The 19,060-nt window shown below is 42.5% G+C and overlaps 1 protein-coding gene across 5 annotated transcripts in view; it reads left to right on the forward strand.

Annotated features, from left to right (window-relative positions):
- FBXW11 (F-box and WD repeat domain containing 11) overlaps positions 1-19,060 on the forward strand; it is a 75,112-nt gene that overhangs the window by 35,562 nt on the left and 20,490 nt on the right. For all 5 annotated transcript variants that reach the window (XM_074603508.1, XM_074603504.1, XM_074603505.1 and 2 more), the window contains 4 exons: positions 3,459-3,521; positions 4,631-4,856; positions 15,222-15,408; positions 16,210-16,300. In XM_074603508.1, the coding sequence (XP_074459609.1) occupies positions 3,471-3,521; positions 4,631-4,856; positions 15,222-15,408; positions 16,210-16,300 (555 nt within the window). In that variant the 5' untranslated portion in view covers positions 3,459-3,470. The remainder of the gene's footprint in view (positions 1-3,458; positions 3,522-4,630; positions 4,857-15,221; positions 15,409-16,209; positions 16,301-19,060) is intronic.

Raw genomic sequence — 19,060 nt, forward strand, 5'->3', positions numbered from 1 at the left:
AAAAAACGAACTTATAAACAGGATTAATTGATAATATTTAGAAGCTAGGCTTCCACTGTGAGAAGCTGCTCAGCTCTTGTGGTTGTGGGGGTAAAAAATCGAGCCCGTTATTTCAGAGTCTGCAAGTGCAGGTCAGCCGCAGGGGTTCGTGGCCTTGCCGGAGTCACTGAATGAGGGAGGGGACATCGCTTGCACCGGGTCAAGCTGCAGGAAAACGGAATGAAGTCCGTGTTAATGCCACTTTAAGGCTACTTGGGAAAGCTGTGGAGGCGGCCAGCACGGCAGCTTTATGTAGAGGGTGGGTGGGGTGAACAACAAGGTGGAGGGTGAGAGAAGGGAGCCAGCATGATGAAGGGAAGAGCTGGACTTTTAGATGCCTATCGTCCTTCTTGCTCAAGAGCGGGAGGCCTTCCCCAGCAAGGACTGATGACACCAGCTCTTAGGAATTCTGAAATTATTCTTTTGCCGAGTGCTGTGGATGTATGGGACAGATTAGAGTTGTCTAATTGCTTCTTCCAGACAACACGACAGGATCCACCTAGTCATCTTTTAGGCTTCAGTTAGTAGGCTTCAGTGCTTTAGAGACACGTTAGAGTCTGTGTACAATGTGTAATATCCGTTGAGTTAGGATGTATGCGATGCGGGGAATAACCCCCCAAAATTAATTCAGACAAAAGTAGAGAGAATTTAATAGGAAGAGAAGATATAATAGGGAAAACAATCTGTGAGTAGAAAGAACCCTCAAGCTCTAAAATATAGTGAGAAAATGCAGAGTGAGTTTGGGATGGGAAAAGAGAGGAAAAAATGAATAAACACCGTAGCAGATACAGTTAAATTAACACAGCTGCCTACTTCCCAATTAAACACATGAATACAATAATAAATTTCCAGCCTAAAAATCAATCCATGTAGCCTGCCCTCACATCCGTGGCCCGGATGTTGAGAGGTGATGGAGATGTCTCTCAGCAGCAGCAGCGGCACTGCCAGGTTGCCCAGTAGTGGATCTGAGACCCTGTCCTCTTAGCCGAGGCTGTGCTCTGGTGCTCTGAAGGAGGAGGGACAAGTGGAGAGGGGCGGGAGAAACGCAGTCGTCCTACTTTTCCCTTGTATCGGTGGACATGCCAAGGATGTGGCATCTCCTCAAAGCCTGGTACCCAGTTCCCCTTCCCTAGGCAGCAGCAGAGGCACAGGAGAATTGAGTAGGTGCACACCGAAGACAAAAGCTTGCTCTGCAATCAATAGCCTGGAGTGAAAGTCGGATCACTTTGGTGAAGTTTGTGTTCTTGCACACTTTGCGTTACGGCGCTGTTCTGCTATGGTTTTATTCTGTGTTCCTAGAATGAAAAGACGTAACATTTAGGAGACAGTTCTTAGCCTACGTCCCAGGGAGTTAGCAACGAACTCGGAAGCATTTCCCCATAAAGGAGCAGAAGAAAGCAATGGTAGAGACTCGCCGTGACCTACCGAAGGAAAGTTAGATTGGGGTTAAACTGATGTAATGTGGGATCCCTGCTGAATATATTAACCCAAGCCATCCACGTTTGATATTCCCAGTGAGAGTTGCTGTTCCTTGCTCTTAGCTCACAGGATAAATGCATGTATTTATCCTTCAACTACAAAGGGAGATGAGATACTCCTTACTCATTTAAGCACATAGTAAATTGAAAACGCAGTTAACAACGTGTAATCACTGTAATGAGTATTTCTACACATTCAAATTTAAAACAAAATTAAAAAACCCCTGCGTAATTCCCTGGAGTAGTGTTTGCTGGTGTGGGCCAGTTGGGTACCAGGAACTCTGTTTGTGCTCCCTCTTGTGGCACCGTGCGGTGGGAGAGCATCATTCGCCCATCGTTTGTGCATCAGCGATGGTGCTGGTCGTGAACAGCGTGTAGTTATTCATCACCGGAATGACCCTCGAGACTATAATTTTGAAGATGTCGAAAGGGCGGTTGGCTTTTTCAGTGTTACTGTTCTATGTATGTGAGAAACACTAAGATATGTGTTTCTCTGGAGGAGCACAAAACCTTTACTGCCTTTGTCCGTTTTTGGATTCCTCACTGGCCATCTCCTGGGCTTGTCTTTGTCATTGTTACTTGCGTCATAACCAGATGGACGTGAGTTTTCCCATCACCCAGTGGACATTGTTTTCATGATGCAATCTTCTGTCTGCTTGGCGTGTTTTTTCATACCGAACCACAAGGCAGAAAGGGGTTCAAGGTAAACGTCGGACAAAGCACTGTAGTCAGGCGGTGGAGGAAGGCTTGTCTAGAGGGGTAAAACTATTAATTTTTCAAGTTTTCTGACATCCCTTATGCAAGAAAGAGGAGGAGATGAAGCAGTGAATGCTTTTGAGGTGGAATTGTGTTTTGAATGGGGGTTGGATATAGTTATTCAGGAGTTAATCGGTAATTTGCCACGGCAAGAATAAAGGAATTGTGTGATTTATTCCATCATGTGTTTTACTTGAGCGCGTTGTTCCTCTTTCTGTTGAGACAGCGGATAGAGGGGAAGAAGGCTGGGATAAATACAATGTTTTAAGACATTCGGTTTTTCATCATAGCCCTCTGGCATGTAGCCAGGGTCTCCTGGGCATGAATAATGGGGAGGACAGGGTTGGTGGGAAGCTAAACGAGCAGTAATTGCCTAGGTGTGGGGTACCTTTGAGTAGGTAGACGGTAACTGTGGTACGGGCAGCAAAAGGGAGCAGATAATTCAAAAACAAAAAGGGAAGAAGCGAGTGAAAGATTTTGGAGAAACTGAGGTGAGCTCCAAAACTAACATTTGCAGCAGAACGTTTGTAGAAATTCTTGCATCTTGTTCTTGAACAGAAGGGAAGAAAGCAGCAGGGAGGAGCAGTTATGGTGCGGGGAGGGCGCTGTCATTAAGTCAGGGTGAAGAAAGGTGGGGACTGCCAAGGGCTATAGGGGACAGGCTGTGGCAGGGAATTGCGGAGACGTTCAGCAGAGAACGGTCCCTCTTCCGTGTGGTAAGCTAGAGCTGGAAAAAAAATTCTATTTGGTTGCATGTAAGTAGAGTATAGTGATTTTTTTTTTTGTTTTGTTATTTTTTTTCCAACTAGACATATGCAATTTAACTTTGGCAGAAAGCGCTAGTTGATTACTTTGACAGGTTTAATTACTTTGGCTTGAGTAGGATGAAAGTGCATTTATTTCCCGGTGAGAAAAGCATTGAAAAGCTGCATGAAAACCTGTCAAAGGAAATTGAAGAGGGGTTGGGGAGTTATCTTTACAGTAAATGGAATTGCTAAACATGTCAGTTAAAGGGGGAATTTATTTATAATACCCAGGCTTTGTGGCCAGAAATCTTTGATAATTCCATTCACTGGGAAAAAGAATTTTATCTGTTCGATTGATTTGCTTTTTCATAATGCTTGTAGAACAAGGAATTGCCATAGCATAAAAAAAATTGAAGTCATAATTCTTTTTTTCCCCTAGAACACGTCAGTAATGGAGGATCAGAATGAAGATGAGTCTCCAAAGAAAAATACCCTATGGCAGGTAGGACTACCATTCGCTTAGAGAGACAGCTGGCATGTTTTTATATGTTCCTGCTTTTGAGAAACTTCCAAATCTGGCGTCTGCGTAATCATCTTGTATGTATCTTTACTACGTATGTAATGTATCCTTGACTGTATCATCCTAAAATTAGCTCAGCCTTCAAGTGAAGGATGACGCCGATGAATAATACTTGGGAAATTACTAGATCTTCTCAGATTTTGTGGTTTGTGCCGACCTTGAAAGGAGAATTCTGCGTCAGAGGATACTTGGGAATACAGTTCAACCTTTCTGAGCACATGACTATAATTTAAAAGGAAAAATTCAACACCTTCACATGGCAAGGAGTTGCAACCAATTTGCTTTGAAGAAGTTTGGGAATATTTCAGAGAGCTGTCAGTTCCCCAGCAGCCCACTTGGTCTCCTGAAGGGCTCAGAAGAGCCTGGCATCAGTCTTTGGTTCTATTTACTAATTAGCAGTAACTCCTGGGGTGTTCTACTTGTAGCATCCCTATTTGTAGCGAAAGCTCCCAGGATTTTAATGATGTTTTTAGGTGGATGTCCCAGACATTGACGTGAGCTCTTGTACAAAAACAAAAGAAGCCCTTGATGTCGTGTAATTCTCAGTTTTCGTTTATGGACGAGCAGCTCCACGCTGACATGAGGGTCTTGAATTGTTGTGTTAATTAGATTATTAATACCCAACTTTGGTATGCCTCTAAATGCGTATTATTTTAACTGCTGGAACCTGTGTAAATAATTTGTGGAGCCAGACTGCAACATGCAGCAGAAACCACTGGTTTAATCTGGAAAAGTTTATTCTGAGAAGAATTAAGTTCCTTGCTGTTTAAATGGTAAGAGGTGTAAGGGAATCGAAGTCTTTCAGTGTAAGAAGTAGCTTAAAATTATGAGCAAGGTCCTTTCATTCATCGTTGTCTATGAAAGCAGAAATTTGCATGGCGTAACTCATAGCTTTAAGAATGTATTTTAAAATTTAATTTTGACGATTATTTCTTTGCATCTTCTCACGTTTTCTTCCTCGGGAGAGTTCTTATAAAGCTGTTCCTTTGCTCGTTCGTATTTGAATACTGATACTCCTTTTCTAAAAACAGATAAGTAATGGAACTTCATCTGTGATTGTCTCAAGAAAAAGACCATCGGAAGGAAACTACGAAAAAGAAAAAGACTTGTGTATTAAATATTTTGACCAGTGGTCTGAATCAGATCAAGTTGAATTTGTGGAACACCTTATTTCACGAATGTGTCACTATCAGCATGGACATATTAACTCTTACTTGAAGCCCATGTTACAACGGGACTTCATCACTGCGTTACCAGGTAAATTAATAGTTATTTTACGAGAGGTGCATTTATAAACGCTTTTTTGTTTGTTTGTTTAATACTTCGACTATATGGAAACTTTTGGGAACGTCCTCCAGATTTAGCTTGTCTCCTATGAATAAAGTGATGCTCCCTGGTCACAAGAAGTGCGGGAGGATAGCTGCAGTCATTCACTTCTGTGATTAATTGAATCGGCCACTGGATGCCAGTGTTGTTCCATGTAAAAGCAGTTGCGAGTAGCACATCCTGAAGAATCGCTCACGTTTAAATTAGAACTGAGTCACTGTAAAAGTCGTATCTCTGCCATCTCTGGTCTAAATTCTTTTTTCATACAAACCCCATAGGTGTAGCAAATCCTACAGAGGTGCTTTCTTTTGTGAAGTCTCTATTACATCTTAGTTTTGTTCTAAGTTTTCCTGAATCGTAACTAAAAAGCTGCCTGCTTAGATGAGTGAATCTAGTTTGTCTGGTCTTGTCGCCGACTCAAGCGAAAGCAGTTGTGGATTTTTATTGCATACTCCAGCCATGATTCCTTCCTTCAGTTGCTCAGAAACTCTTCTGCCATCAGTCAGTGTAAACCTGTATCAATAGTTCCAATATGAAGTCTGTTCTTACACTTGCTATATGCATTTCTTAAAAAAAAAAAAAAAAAAAACACAGAGCAGTAATAACTAGGTATATAGAATTTTTAGCTTTCCATCTCCTGGTAAGTTGTATATATTTTTCCATTAATTTCTGGAAGGAGTTGTATCCGTGGATTTTTGCTGCTGGAGAGAATGATTCATTTGATTTTTTTTTTTTTTGAAAGGTAAACGTGTGGACGTTGTTTCCAGAGCGGGAAATAAGCATGAAATAAGCGGTCAAAATGTTCCGCTTGCCACTGGTGGTATGATAGGACAGACTGACACCTGCAGTGAGTCAGTGGATGTTACCCCAAGAATTCCAAGACATGAGAGTGAGAGCTCAGGGCGGATGAGGAGGCGATAGAAATCGTAAAGGGAGTTGGAAACTGGGAATTTTCTGAGCACAGGGACCACTGAAGTAAAGCTCCTTTAAAATTTGGTCACGTTACAAGCTCTGAAGCTTTTGTAGCAGTTGGTGCGCTCGGGTGGTCTCACATCTATGGGCTTTCCTGGCATCTGGGACAGAATGCTGCTTGCATGTTACGGGTTTCTCTTCTCTCTAATGCCGCTATATTTTCATATAACCTGGAGGAATTCGGCTTTTGGAGGTGATGGGAGGATTTTGGCTCATTTGTCAAGCACGGTTGAAAGAAACTTAGTAGTTGGAGGGGAAAGAAGAACATGGGGTAGGACACAGGAAGGGATACGGAATCTCATATGTGCTCTATTTTCTTAAAAAAAACAGGCTTAAAAATGTGGAAGAGGGCTATGAGAGGGAGGGGGTGTCCTTTTCCCCCACACCTCAGTTTCCCGGCAGTTATTTTATAGAAGACTTAGCTCGTCTGGCCACACGCATAAAAATGTGCTCCTCATTTTGACTGGAGAGCTGTCTCCTTTAGCTAGTGTGGGTGTTTCTTCCAGCCTGTTTTCAAAATACCGAATTTTGATTTCTCTAGAGAGTTATCTGGAGTTAACTAAAAAATAAAGTGAAATAGGCGGTCATGGTCATGACTGCAAGTATGAGCCTCAATTATAATTTTTTGTTTGCTTTTATTTCATACCTCAGGGCTGAAACCATGGGGTTATACAGTTCTTTCATATTATATATTTATTTCTAAGGAATTTTGGGGAGCTGCATAAGTTAGTGCTTATTTGCACCACATTTGTGTACATAAAAATATATTTATATTTACGACTCTTTTTGCTTTTGAAGAGGTAAATACTGGGAACTCTCCCCGTACTCAGCCTTTCTTAAAGGTGAAGGGGTGTCTGTATAAATTTACCCAAAAACTTAATCTGAGTTGACGGAAATCAATCCTGCGTTGGACTAACATCGCATTAAAAGATAACAGTAAAATACTACCTCTTAAAAGATAGCTTCACTTGTCTTAAAGAAGTAAAATTCCTTTGTTTTAAATGGAAATAGTTTTTGCTTGCTGCTGTCCCTACTGATTTTACACCTGTGAGAATGCAGGAAAACTGGAAAAAGTTTGTTGTATCTGGCTTCCCTTCGCTTCAGTGGAAAAAAGTGATAATTCGGATGTGCTTTTCTCTAAGCGGTGGCAGAATATTTAGTCTGCAGGGTCTGTTCGTAGAAGCTGGGCTGTGGTTGGGCTCTTTAGTACAAACCACTGGCTGTATCGCCTATAGCTGTATCAGCGATTAGCGCGAGTCCCATCGATCCAGTGGCTCCGAAGCCTGGACTCACTGTTTTTCCACATCTGCCAACAGTGTTTCCGCTAGCGTGTCAAAAACAACTCTCAAAAGACAGTGGTCTATAATGGGCGGCATAACTGCAAGAATAACTTCTGTCACCTCTCTGCTTTTGCTCCTCTTAACTATCTTTAAGATGTTAATATTCCTTGCATGGTCTCGTCCAACTTATGCGCCTTCCTTAAAGGAATTACAGCTTTGATCTTTACGCCCTACCTTGTCACCCTCGATTGGGAAAGAAAGTCCCCATCCCTGTCTATTTTGTGTGTTAAAACTGTAAGAGAACCCTGTGGCAGGCAAGTTAAAACCCTGCCAGGCTTCTTTTAAAATTTGTTTCTAACATAATAAAAGCCTGTGGAGTTCCATGGTCGAAGTGACTGTTTCATATCTAATGTTAGTCAGTTTTATAGAGTTGACATCCCACATTTGGGTTTCATTTTCATACAAAGTGATATTTACACGTCGAGCTTTGAAATCCCCGTGGATTTTAATTGTTTTAATTTATTATTGAAATTCAACCAAACCTTCATCTGGTACCTATAATCAACAGCAGCTGTAATTTTTCACCAGTTTCTATAAAACTGCAAAAGCCTCTTGTAGAGGAGTAAAAGTTGGAAGTAGTGTTTTTCTTTGAAAAGTGTACCAATAAATGCTAGGTGCATTTCACTAAATAAAATTGATAGGTTTTTGTTTCAGAAACTGTTTATAAAACTAAATGCTCGCTGTCTTTTAGTGCAAAATAGGTATATGCAGCTCTTTCAGGCCTTGATATGTCTTAAACTCAGTCCTGCATGTTGTCTGAAATAATTAACAGCGGGCCCATCGAAGTATCCGTGCTTTGGACCGGTTCCTACTATGTTAATCAGGGTGAATATTTTACGTGACATCTTTTTCTAACAATTTAGATCTGTGCGCTTTTGCAAGCAGTAAAAAAAATCTTCAGAACAGACTGGGTGGCAAAGCAAAGCATTTGTGTTTTTTGTGCTCAGTGTGTAATTTCACGGCTTTGTGTATTCATAGAAAATGAGATTGCTGTATTTTAACATCAGAAAACGCTTGAGTTTCCGGCTCCTTAAAAATCTGTTTTTAACTGTGACCAACGTTACGCAGAATTGTGAAAATTATGCATCTTAATAAAGGGCTTCTGCCTAGGAATTCGCAGCTGATCCTTAAAACTCAATGAAATACTGGCTTCATAATGAACAGGCTGTATGTGTTAAAAGTATACAGCCCCAGATTGACACGCCTGTATTTTATCGGTGTTGTGGAGATGTGGTGGCTGATTGCCATTAGCTTTTATTGAAAAACCTTGGTTTAGTGCAATTAAACATTAATGAGCATTTGGTACTAGGATTACACCACAAGCAAGAGCCCGAAAAGGCGTTGGGTTAGTGAAGTGAATAAAAACAAGCTGAGCACTTGTCACTTGGGTTTGGTCTCTCCAGACACTTGGTCTGATAGTTCCATAAAACATCCTTCTGCTGATAGCAGTGAAGTCCGTATCTTCTCCAGAACATTCCTCACCTGTAGAAAACAAAAGGCACCTTAGGGAGGAAGGTTCTCCTTGTACTTTGAGTTTATTTGGAGAGTTAACTCGCCTTAGGAACTATGTTCTAGCCCTGTCTCTAAATGCTTGGTACGTGTGTTACAGTGAAATGAAATGATTTTTTTAAAAAGTTGGATTTTGAGAAGGACCTGGGTCTTAGCCTCATACTTCCAAGTTCTGTACATGCCACAGAAAAGCACCGAACACGTTGTCATTTCCAAGCACAAATCCAGGCTGGGTGGAAAATGGATGGAGAGCAGCCCTGAGGAGGAGGAGTCGGGGGTGTTGGTGGATGAGAAGCTCAAGGCGAGCCGGCAATGTGCACAGGCAGCCCAGAAACCCCCCGCAGCCTAGGCTGCATCCCCAGCAGCGTGGGCAGCAGGGCGAGGGGGGGGGATTCTGCCCCTCTGCTCCGCTCTGGGGAGACCCCCCTGCAGTGCTGCCTCCAGCTCTGGGGCACCAACAGCAGAAGGACACGGAGCTGTTGGAGCGGGGCCAGAGGAGGCCCCGGAGATGCTGGGAGGGCTGGAGCCCCTCTGCTGTGGGGACAGGCTGAGAGAGCTGGGGGGGTTCAGCCTGGAGAAGAGAAGGCTCCGGGGAGACCTTGGAGCCCCTTCCAGTCCCTAAAGGGGCTCCAGGAAAGCTGGGGAGGGACTCTGGATCAGGGAGGGGAGCCATGGGACGAGGGGGAAGGGTTTTCCACGGCAAGAGGGGGGATTTAGATGAGATCTGAGGCAGAAATTGTTTGCTGTGAGGGTGGTGAGCCCCTGGCCCAGGTTGCCCAGAGAAGCTGTGGCTGCCCCGTCCCTGGAGGGGTTCAAGGCCAGGTTGGATGGGGCTTGGAGCACCCTGGGCTGGTGGGAGGTGTCCCTGCCCAGGGCAGGGGGCTGGATCTAGGTGATCTTTAAGGTCCTTTCCAACCCAAACCATTCTGTGATTGCGATACCCAGTCCCACTTGCACTCTGGAGCATGGTCTCTGTCACACTGTTCCCCAAAGTGGTGCAGAGGCTCTGGTTCGCGATGCTGGGCCCAGCTCTCTGGTGGCACTCCGGAGTTTTGTACCTCTCTTTCTCTGAGGAAATAGCACTAATGACTCCTGGTGCCTCAGCAGCAGTTTGCCAACTCTTCACCTGTGCTTCAGATCGCCTTGTCGAGAGCCAGAAATTGCAACATTGATCTCTCCAAGAAAAGGCTTATCTTTTGGATGAATTGGTGGTAGTATCTTCACCAATCCGGTTGCATTTCCAGACTTCAAACATGAAAGGTGGCTTTGGATCCAGATTTTCACAACTGTTTTTCGGACCATCTCTCTTGCTCTTTTAGGTGGAGTTGTGTGAAAAACTGAACAATTGCAAAATGGTCCTGCGTGTCCTGTGTCATTTGTCTTAATCAGTTCTGTGCAGTTTCATCTGGAGAACTATCTTTTTGAAAAATAGTATTTCCCACGGAAAAGAAAACTAAAAGCAATTAAATGTACACTGATGAATGCACACATTGTATTACTCGGACATCACATGCATTTCTAAATTGTCAATCGTAAAACCATGGGCTTCAACAATCCTGTGTTTGCCTCGTGCTGAGAGGTGTTACAAGCCCTGGTGTGTGCTGTGCACTGTCTTGACTGCCATCCAAATGCTTTTGAATAGTCTCAAAATAGTAATCTAAATCAAATTCTTCTGAAACTACTTAAATGACATGTACATCCTTACTCACACAAAGGATGTAAAATGCAACACACGGATTTCCAATAACGGAATGTGCTGTATGCTGCTTAGGGAGCTCCTGAAGTGTTTGATCTTGATTCAAAACCACTTGCCCGCTATCCGAAACCACCTGATGCTGTCGGCCTAGCTCTGAAGGGCAGTTCAAGTTCCACTTTCAAGCTGACCTGGTCAGTGTCTTCTGAGAGATGATACAGGTTTGTTAGAGATGGGGTAAAATACCAACGCCACCTCCAACCAAAAGCCCACAGAACCGTGCGTTTGTTGAGTTCAAGGATGCCTTGCAGTGTTGCCTCTTCACTAGGGTGGTTATTCATAACTTTACAGCTCCTCAGAGTTCTCATCTCTTTTTTTTTTTTTTTTTTTTTCTTTTTTTTAGGGGGAGGATAATTCTTTAGTTTGTTGCCAGGAGATGGCAGTAACAGATAAACTTTTAAAGAATGACTTTGTGCGTGACCATCATTTGAACATCTTCCGTTTCTCTGGCACTTTCTCCCTTGGGAATTCATTTTACGTCGGAACGCGTTCGTGATCTTCACATTTCAAAAATTGCTCGAAGCTGCAAGCAGGGTGTTAGCCGCATATAGTTAGTATACATTTCCTAAGTTAAGCCGATTAGGCAAAATTATACTTCTCGCCTTTGGCATGAGAAGAGCATCCAGTAGATGGGTATCTGTTCAGCGTGGACCCTGCTGTCCCATCTTCACGGCTACTAGACATAAATAGCAGTATTTTGACCAAAATGTGTCTGCCTAGGCCAGCTGTTCCTTTGGCCGTAGGGCCAGTTTATTTGATGAACTTCGCATAATTCATTTGCTCATCCACCTGCAATCTTTCAGCTGCATGAATTAAAGAATTTTACACCTTAAAAATGCAGACATTGAAAGATTTGCCTGTCATCGGTGTCTCTTGTGCTACTGGTTTTTTTTGGAACCCAGATGTAGCCGGAGCATGTTTTTCTTCTAACGAAGAGGAATTAAGGTCATCTGAAAGGTCAGTTTGATGTGTGCCTCTGCTCCTCCGCCTTGCCACCGCTGATTAAAAATGCCTTCCACGCGGAAAGGAGGGGACAGCATCCTTGTGTCACAGGGAGAGCTGGAAGCCAAAAGTCGGTGCTCTTGTCCTTCCGCCACATTGTGCAGAAATACTGTTGCCTTCAGAGTGTCAACGTCTCTCTTTAATAATTTCTGGGTCTGCTGATTTAACTGTAAAATACAGTGGTGTTTACTCTTAGTTTCTTTTAACTTCTTCCAAACTTTGCAATCATTCATTTTGATATTAGATTAGCAAGCTGGAAATATAGTAGCCTGTTATGGGTTGAACTGAATTATCACTTCTGTTATTTCTTAGCGCTGCAGTCTCTTTTATTACCCATTGGTTTGACTAAATACACCTTCAGCCTCCCATCCTCCTAGGGAGAGGAGGATGATCTAAGCTCAGGCACTGTATAATGGCTATTTGAAGAAAAATGGCGCGGTGAAATGGGAGCCTTAAACGCCTTTTCTACAGGAGCCTCAGCGTACTGCTCTGCTGCAGAGTTTGCAATTAGGGTGGTTAATTGCCGTATCGTCGGCACGCTTTCCTTTGGGAACTGCAGTGCTTCATGTTGAAAATTCTTCCTCTTCAAAAGATAACGTGCTCTGTGCAGGGAAAGTATATAGAGGGCTGCCTTGTGTGGTCAGGGCGTTGCAGATGTACTGGACAGTCCTTGCTCCGTAGAAGCTGATCTTACGTTGTTGAACACAACTGCTTTGTACCGAAGTCTAAAATAACTGCTAGATCTGTTCCCGTTAAAACGTGGCGTGTGCCCTGCTCACACCCGTAACCTTCCAAGTCAGAGAAGTGCTTACTCAGCAGACGTGTTTGTTTTCTTTGTTTTTATCCAGCTGTGTCCTTCACTTTGCATAATGACGGAGTTTGTCATCTTGATACCCAAGGATTCCTGATTTTTAAAGTAACTCTAGAAAATGACCTTGCAATGATTATGTTTTCTGGAAAAACCTTGAGAACTGTTTTAAATCGCATAATATGGCAGGAAGATAAATATTTCCTATGTAAACAGCATTTAGAATCTCAAAGTTGTTATTTACTGGAAAGATTGGGATGTGGCAGATGGGGAGACGACTTTTACAATGTATTTAAATGCCCTGGTATTTCCTTCAAACTGCTGATGTAGGAGATGACGCAGCTTAAAGCGGCTCTGAGACGTGGTATTGTTAGGGGAGGATTTGCTGGTTTGGAAGTGGTGAGATTTGAGATCCACCAGTTATTTGGACCTTGTTCCGTTTCAGTTATTTGAAGCTGTTCCGGTGACTGGTATTGAAAAATTTGTATAAACCTAATTTACATGGTGGGAGCATTCCCAATTCTTTAAAGCCTTTTTATCATTCTCTAAATTATGTAGAAGAAATGAACAAATGCGCTTCAACTACGTGTATCAGTTTCTCCTTTCCATTGCTGTTCATTTTTATGAAGGCCGTGGCGAATTTAGTGTGCAGTGGAGGACTACGTGCACACAATTTCTTAATTCTTTAAAAAAATAACAGCCGTTTCTTTGATTTTTTTTTTTTTCAGGACTATTTGAAGCCTAAAGTAGGCTGTCATGAGATAAAGCGGAAAATTAAAACGGTCGTCATCTCCTCGTTTGAAAGATTTTTTTTTTTTTTTTTTTTCATTCTTGGCCAACTGGCACACGTTATTCACGAAAACAAAGTTATTCTAGATCTCTGGTTTAGTGGAGTTTTTGCGCAAGCAAAATTGCAGGTTCTTTGAAATAAGTAACAGACTTAGCAGTGATTTTTGGTGGGACCGATGGCGTTGTAGTTGGAATAGGAACAAGAAAAGTTTTAATGGCTGTTTTAAATTCAGTGCAAGTGTATTGTTGAAGTGGTTTCTGTGTTTGTACCTTTAGTCAACGACAGTCACGTTTTAAAATCTAACACCCTTAGCAGGAGAGAATATCTATCTCGGCAAAGACCACAGGCAAATGCGTGCGGCGTTCCGACCTGTTTTACGTCTTGATAGATCTGTGGTGGCAGCTTGCTGTGTTCATCGTCTTTATTGATGTGCTTATTCTTTCTGCCAGCTTCGGCTTAAGTACCTAGTGCTTTTGGATAAATATTAACTGAGAGTTGCGAAGTAATATATCGTGACACGTTGCCTTACGCCGACCTGGATCAATGGGTAGGACCCCAGTTCTGGTATATTTGAATTTCTGTGGGCAAGTTCGGTGCGTTGAGTATGTAAATCTTACTCTGCCGTGTTAGAAGAGGATCACAGGGGTTAATAAGCTGCTTCTGGTAGCTGGGATCTTCACGATGAAAGTCAATGTTTTCCCAGTCAACTAATTGCTTGTTGACCAACATACCTTATGCTGCAGGTGCAATTGGAGCATGAGAGTCGCCCAGGTCAGTGTTGTTTCAGGGATGTCTAAGTACTGCCAAAGGGCTTTCATTTGGAGTAATGTTGTTTTCCTCGGATGTTCTCTCGTGGTACGTTGCCGAACTCATTCTTTGACCCAGCAGAGCTAGCATCCCCACGTCAGCAGTACCCAAACGCACACATCGCTCCTTTGCGGTAGAAGGTAGCGTGCCCCGAGGGTGGGGGAGCAGCAGATGCAGGAAAGGTGCTAAGATAATATCTGTTCATAGGGCTATCGTAAATACATTGGGAAATCTTTCTGCAGCTAAACTAAATTCACTTTGCACTGGAATTTACGGTGCAGAAGCTGAGCTGTCGCCCCTCGTTATTTGAGAGCTGCTTGAGTCCCGCAGATCCCAAGGTTTCTCAGCTGATTCTCATTCTGGAAACAATTGTGTCCATTGGGCACAAAATAAATGCTGTATCGAACATTACAGCCTGATTTACTCCACTTGAGCTGTTGCAAAAGCTCTAGCTGAAGAGAAGCCTCAAAGCCCCCAGCTTCTGGTGTAAGTCGTTCAGTTAGTAGTTTCTCTGAGTGTGGAGACTAGTGACGGTAAACCCTGAATGGGGATAACTGCCTTAGATGTTAAAGCACCGTTTGCAATTAACGAGTTACGGTCAAACTCATTCTCATTGATTTCGCCTTGCTACGCCGGGCTGCAGGGCATGGTGTCTGGTGTCTCTGGCGTATGCTCTACCACCAGAGTTCTGAACAAAACTCAGGAGTGGGCTTGGCACCTGCAGGTTCTAGAAAGAGCTTAAATACAAAAAAACCAGCCTTGTGTTTGATGCTTGAATGTTTTTGCAGAATCTTTGCTCGCGCTTCTACTGGATATGTCTATACTTGTTCCCGTGGAGCCCTGTCTTTGCCGAGTTGAATTGTTTATTGTTATACGTAAGGGAGTAGTAAAAGAGTCAATATTTTAATTTGGCATTACTGCTGCTTAGTGAAGCAGCTGCTTGAAGACGATGATCTTTTTGAACTCTGGAGCCCAACGCATTATGTGCTCAAAACGTCCAGGATTCTGTGCCCAGGAGCAGCAAAAGGTTTTCTACTGCTTGCCTATTATGCAGAATTTTGGTTTGTGCTCATTCTCGCTCTGTGGGAAGGGGACCGTCCAGTAGGCAGACTGTACCAGAAAAGGAGTAGAGTGTTCGAGACATTTTGGTGTACCTGTTTGGATTCGTAACTGGTGCTTCTACGTATGATAATTTAATGATCATGTTGCTCCGGTGCCTTAAAGCTGCGTTGGCTTTCTCTGTATGTATTGCAAAGCTTGTTTACAAGTATCCTGTGAACTGATTGACGTTTTGCTTGCCTTTATTTCTTTGTAGAGCAAGGCTTAGATCACATAGCAGAAAACATCCTTTCCTATCTTGATGCCAGATCGCTCTGTGCAGCGGAGCTGGTGTGTAAGGAATGGCAGAGAGTCATCTCTGAGGGAATGCTATGGAAAAAATTGATTGAAAGAATGGTACGCACAGATCCGCTATGGAAGGGACTGTCAGAAAGAAGGGGTTGGTAAGTACCTTGACAATAATTCACCTTTTACAGTGTTTTCCTTCACAAACTTCCCTAACCCGTGAGCTCTGCCAAAAAGAAAGTTTATGGTAAATAGGTATCACCGAGATCCTTATCTCTGCCGCGGACTAGTGGGGCGAAAGCTGTCGGCTCCCGTTTCTGCTTTGGCTTTGTCCCCTCTCCTTTTCTGCACCAGTGTCATTTAACACTTGCTTTCTTGCAGTACGTCCGTCTGCAAGCTTATGATTTCTGTTTTGCAGGGAGAACCAACGTGTAGGATCAGCTCACAAAAACTAGCAGCAACATGTTCTGCAGGGCTTTTTCTCCAGTGAATTATTTCCAATGAAACTTTTTTAAGCTTAAAATGTGCAATAGCTGACTGGGCTGCAGAAGCCTCCCTCAAAAAGAAAACATTTCTGTTTGGGGCAATGGAGTTTTTCTATCCTTTAAGAGTATAGTGTTCTGCTTTAGAAACCTGCGTTTCTGTGCTCTCTAGTGGCGTGCCTAAGAAAACGCAAGGGGTATTGTAAAGAGCAAGAGGACAACACCCTGCTGGCTAAAATCCCTTATGAAGCACTGAACCCTGATTTGAAAAACCATAAGGAAAACACCTGTTATCTTTTTTTAGCCTTGGACATTTTAAATACAGCTGTCAAACTGTAAAGTCACAAGGGTTTTCGTGGCAATACTGAAAAATTCTTACAGGAATTCTGTGAGAATATGTCATGAGGTTTTGTTCTGTGCAGATTTGAAATTCCTTTAAAGTGGTAAATTGAAAAATGTCTTTCTGGTTCTTTCCAGGGATCAGTACCTGTTTAAAAACAGACCAACAGATGGCCCCCCAAATTCATTTTACAGGTCCTTATACCCAAAGATAATACAGGATATAGAGGTACGTTTTCTGATATTATATGTCTGTAGTGGAAATAATGTTGCATAGAGTTAGTGTTTCGAAGATGGTGCATGTTGGAGCAGTGAAGCATATCGTATGTATCTGTATGGCTACTATTTTGTGAGCTCTGGCTCGTCAGACAATGGAAAAAAATACCCTCAGCAACTTCCTGTTGCAGTATGTGCGTTAACGGCTTGCTTCAAGTGTTAGCAGCATCTCTTCCGCATTTAAAGATTTTTTTGGAACTCTTTCTGGGACTATGGATTTTAATAAAATAGCTGGTTTAGGAAACTTACTACCAAGACAATTCCACGTATTGCGCAATGTTCCACTATATTGGTGACGCTCCCTTAGACAGTGAGGGTTAACGCCTTAAGCACCCATCATTTAAAACATTGCTCGTTTAGTGACTTAGTACTTCTAAAGCAGTCACTGTTGGAAATACAGCTTTCTCTGGGGTGCGGGATTCTTTTTGCCCCATGAGTGCTTCGATGAGAACAATCAGTCCTACAGTGATAAACACGGTAAGGATATTGCTGGGAAAAAGACTAGAAATGACTGTTCTTTTCTTTGGTATAAAATTGTGCTTATCTTGTTTAAAAGTTACAAAGCTGGGCGTGCTCGCTTTTTAAAATTGTTTCTGATAAATGGGGATCATCGTGGTATTCTACCAGCAGAAAATCCGTCTTGCTCAGTTTGCTGTGTACTCACCACAGAACTCTTTAAGTTATACCACAGCCTGTAACGGATTTGTTTCAACCACGTGATGGATGTGAAATTATTGGTCTGAAATTCATCAGTGGGGAAACAAGTGTTTTGCTGTTTCAGACAGATGTGAACTAATGGAATCGTTCTGCTGTGGCAAATGTGAGTTTGCGTCGCTTGGCACTCGGTAAACAAAATTACTCAGAACTCTTAACCTATCTGTAAAATGTATCTGCTGGAAAACATAATCCAGTTTTCAAAGACTTTTTTATTTTTTTGTAACCCTTGCTACACAATTTATAAACATTTAAAGGTAAAGAACGAAGCATGAAATGTAGCTTAGGCAAAATAAGGTTAAACTTGATATTTACTTGAGAGCTGAGTGATGCACATTTTATTATTTGAAGGGAGACGGCTGCTCTCCGTAAGGAATGACAGAGTGATGTTGCAAAGAGGAGGAGCCCATGGGATTAAGGAGAACTCTGAATGTGATATTTTCTTGCTTTCTGCAAAATTCGGGCACTGTTCAGTAAGAAAAATGGGTGAAAAGCGGTGTGAAAAGATGACCTTTGAGATGACATAGGACACTGAAAGGAGTACGGCGTTATTATAACTCAGTTATTTTTCTGAAACTCATTTGTTTAGGTGTAAGCGGAACATTTGTGTAGGAATAATTATTATTGGAGACGTGAGTGTTCCTTAGAGGTGTTCTGAGGCCATTCAGCCTGTCACAATCTGCTATTTAATACTTTCATTATTTAATTACTGTAGATGTGCTAGTACAGTGCGCAGAAATTAAGTTCCTGAATTAGACAGTTTTTGCGAGTATGAAATAGCAGGAAAAACCCCAAACCCTCAGGCTTTGCTTGTTGCTAATATATTAAATGTAAAAGTGGTCAGTCTCTAAAAATCTGGGAGTGGGGAATGACTGTACCACTAAAAATATATCATGGTCACGAAAGTGCTTCTTGAAAAATTTCATTAAGATAATAGTTAAGTGTATTAGACCTTCAAATTAGGAGAAAAATCTACACTGCGCTGCCTGAAAAGTAGGGGCTCCTGTGTTTCAATATGGGTAGAAAATACACCAGTGGTGGGAAGTGCTTAAAAATAGGAACGCGAGTAACGAGCATGGGAAAAGAATTGTCTTTTCTGCGGTGTACAGAGAATAAAGTGGAAGCTGTTTCCATAGTTTCTGCCCATTCCAGACTGCCTGGCAATCCAGGCTACTTTTCCATGTGATCTCTGTCGTTTCTATCTAATGCTTCTGTCCTTAACGATGTTAAAAATGGTACTGGGGCGCACGGGAAAACTCCCGTGCGTCTCAAACTCGGATGGAGGGAGGCAAGAATAGAGAAGCAGAATCAGGGCTGTTCAGGGAAGATCTCCTGGAATTCTGTACTTTCCAATCCATGCATGTGTCTATAAACTTATGGAGAACCTTTGGTCGTTAGTAGTTGTTGATCACTTGGGGTAGAATTTAAGGTATTGGCAACTAACCTCAACGCTGCCCGTGGATACTTTGGTAGAGCAGAAGAGGTGAAAGGAGCCAGGGCCTGTCGTGTGGGCTCTTGCATCTGAACTTCACTTTAGCAAAAGCGTAAGCCTCCGTTTGCCCACGTTCTGGAAATAGATGCGTCTTTGTCCAGTTTCCTACAGTGGTGAAGTCTCTCTTTAAAAACTACTGGCTACTTCCAGAATCGTCACTGCTCAGTTTATACAGGCAGCGCCTTTCCCGCCCCTGGTTCTTCGAAATTGCAGAACTGGAAGGGGAAGGCAGAAGGATATTGGCGGGTATTGTGCCACGTCAGATTTTTTCCCTGTTTATGTATTTCCTTCAAGCCTCCTGAAATATCGCTGTTTTCCAGGTTTCCAACCTGGAGTGGGGTTAGTGTTTCTGCTAACAGCCAAGGGTCCAATAATTCTTCCCCTTCCAAAAGTCTATTATAATTTTTATAATATTAAATATAATAAATCACCCTTTAAAGCACTTTTCACAAATTGCTTCCCTAAAGGACTGTCAAAAGAAGCTTTTAACACTGTTTAGAAGCGTAG

This window comes from Larus michahellis, chromosome 11 (assembly GCF_964199755.1).
Source record: "Larus michahellis chromosome 11, bLarMic1.1, whole genome shotgun sequence".
In the NCBI taxonomy this organism is placed as follows: domain Eukaryota; kingdom Metazoa; phylum Chordata; class Aves; order Charadriiformes; family Laridae; genus Larus; species Larus michahellis.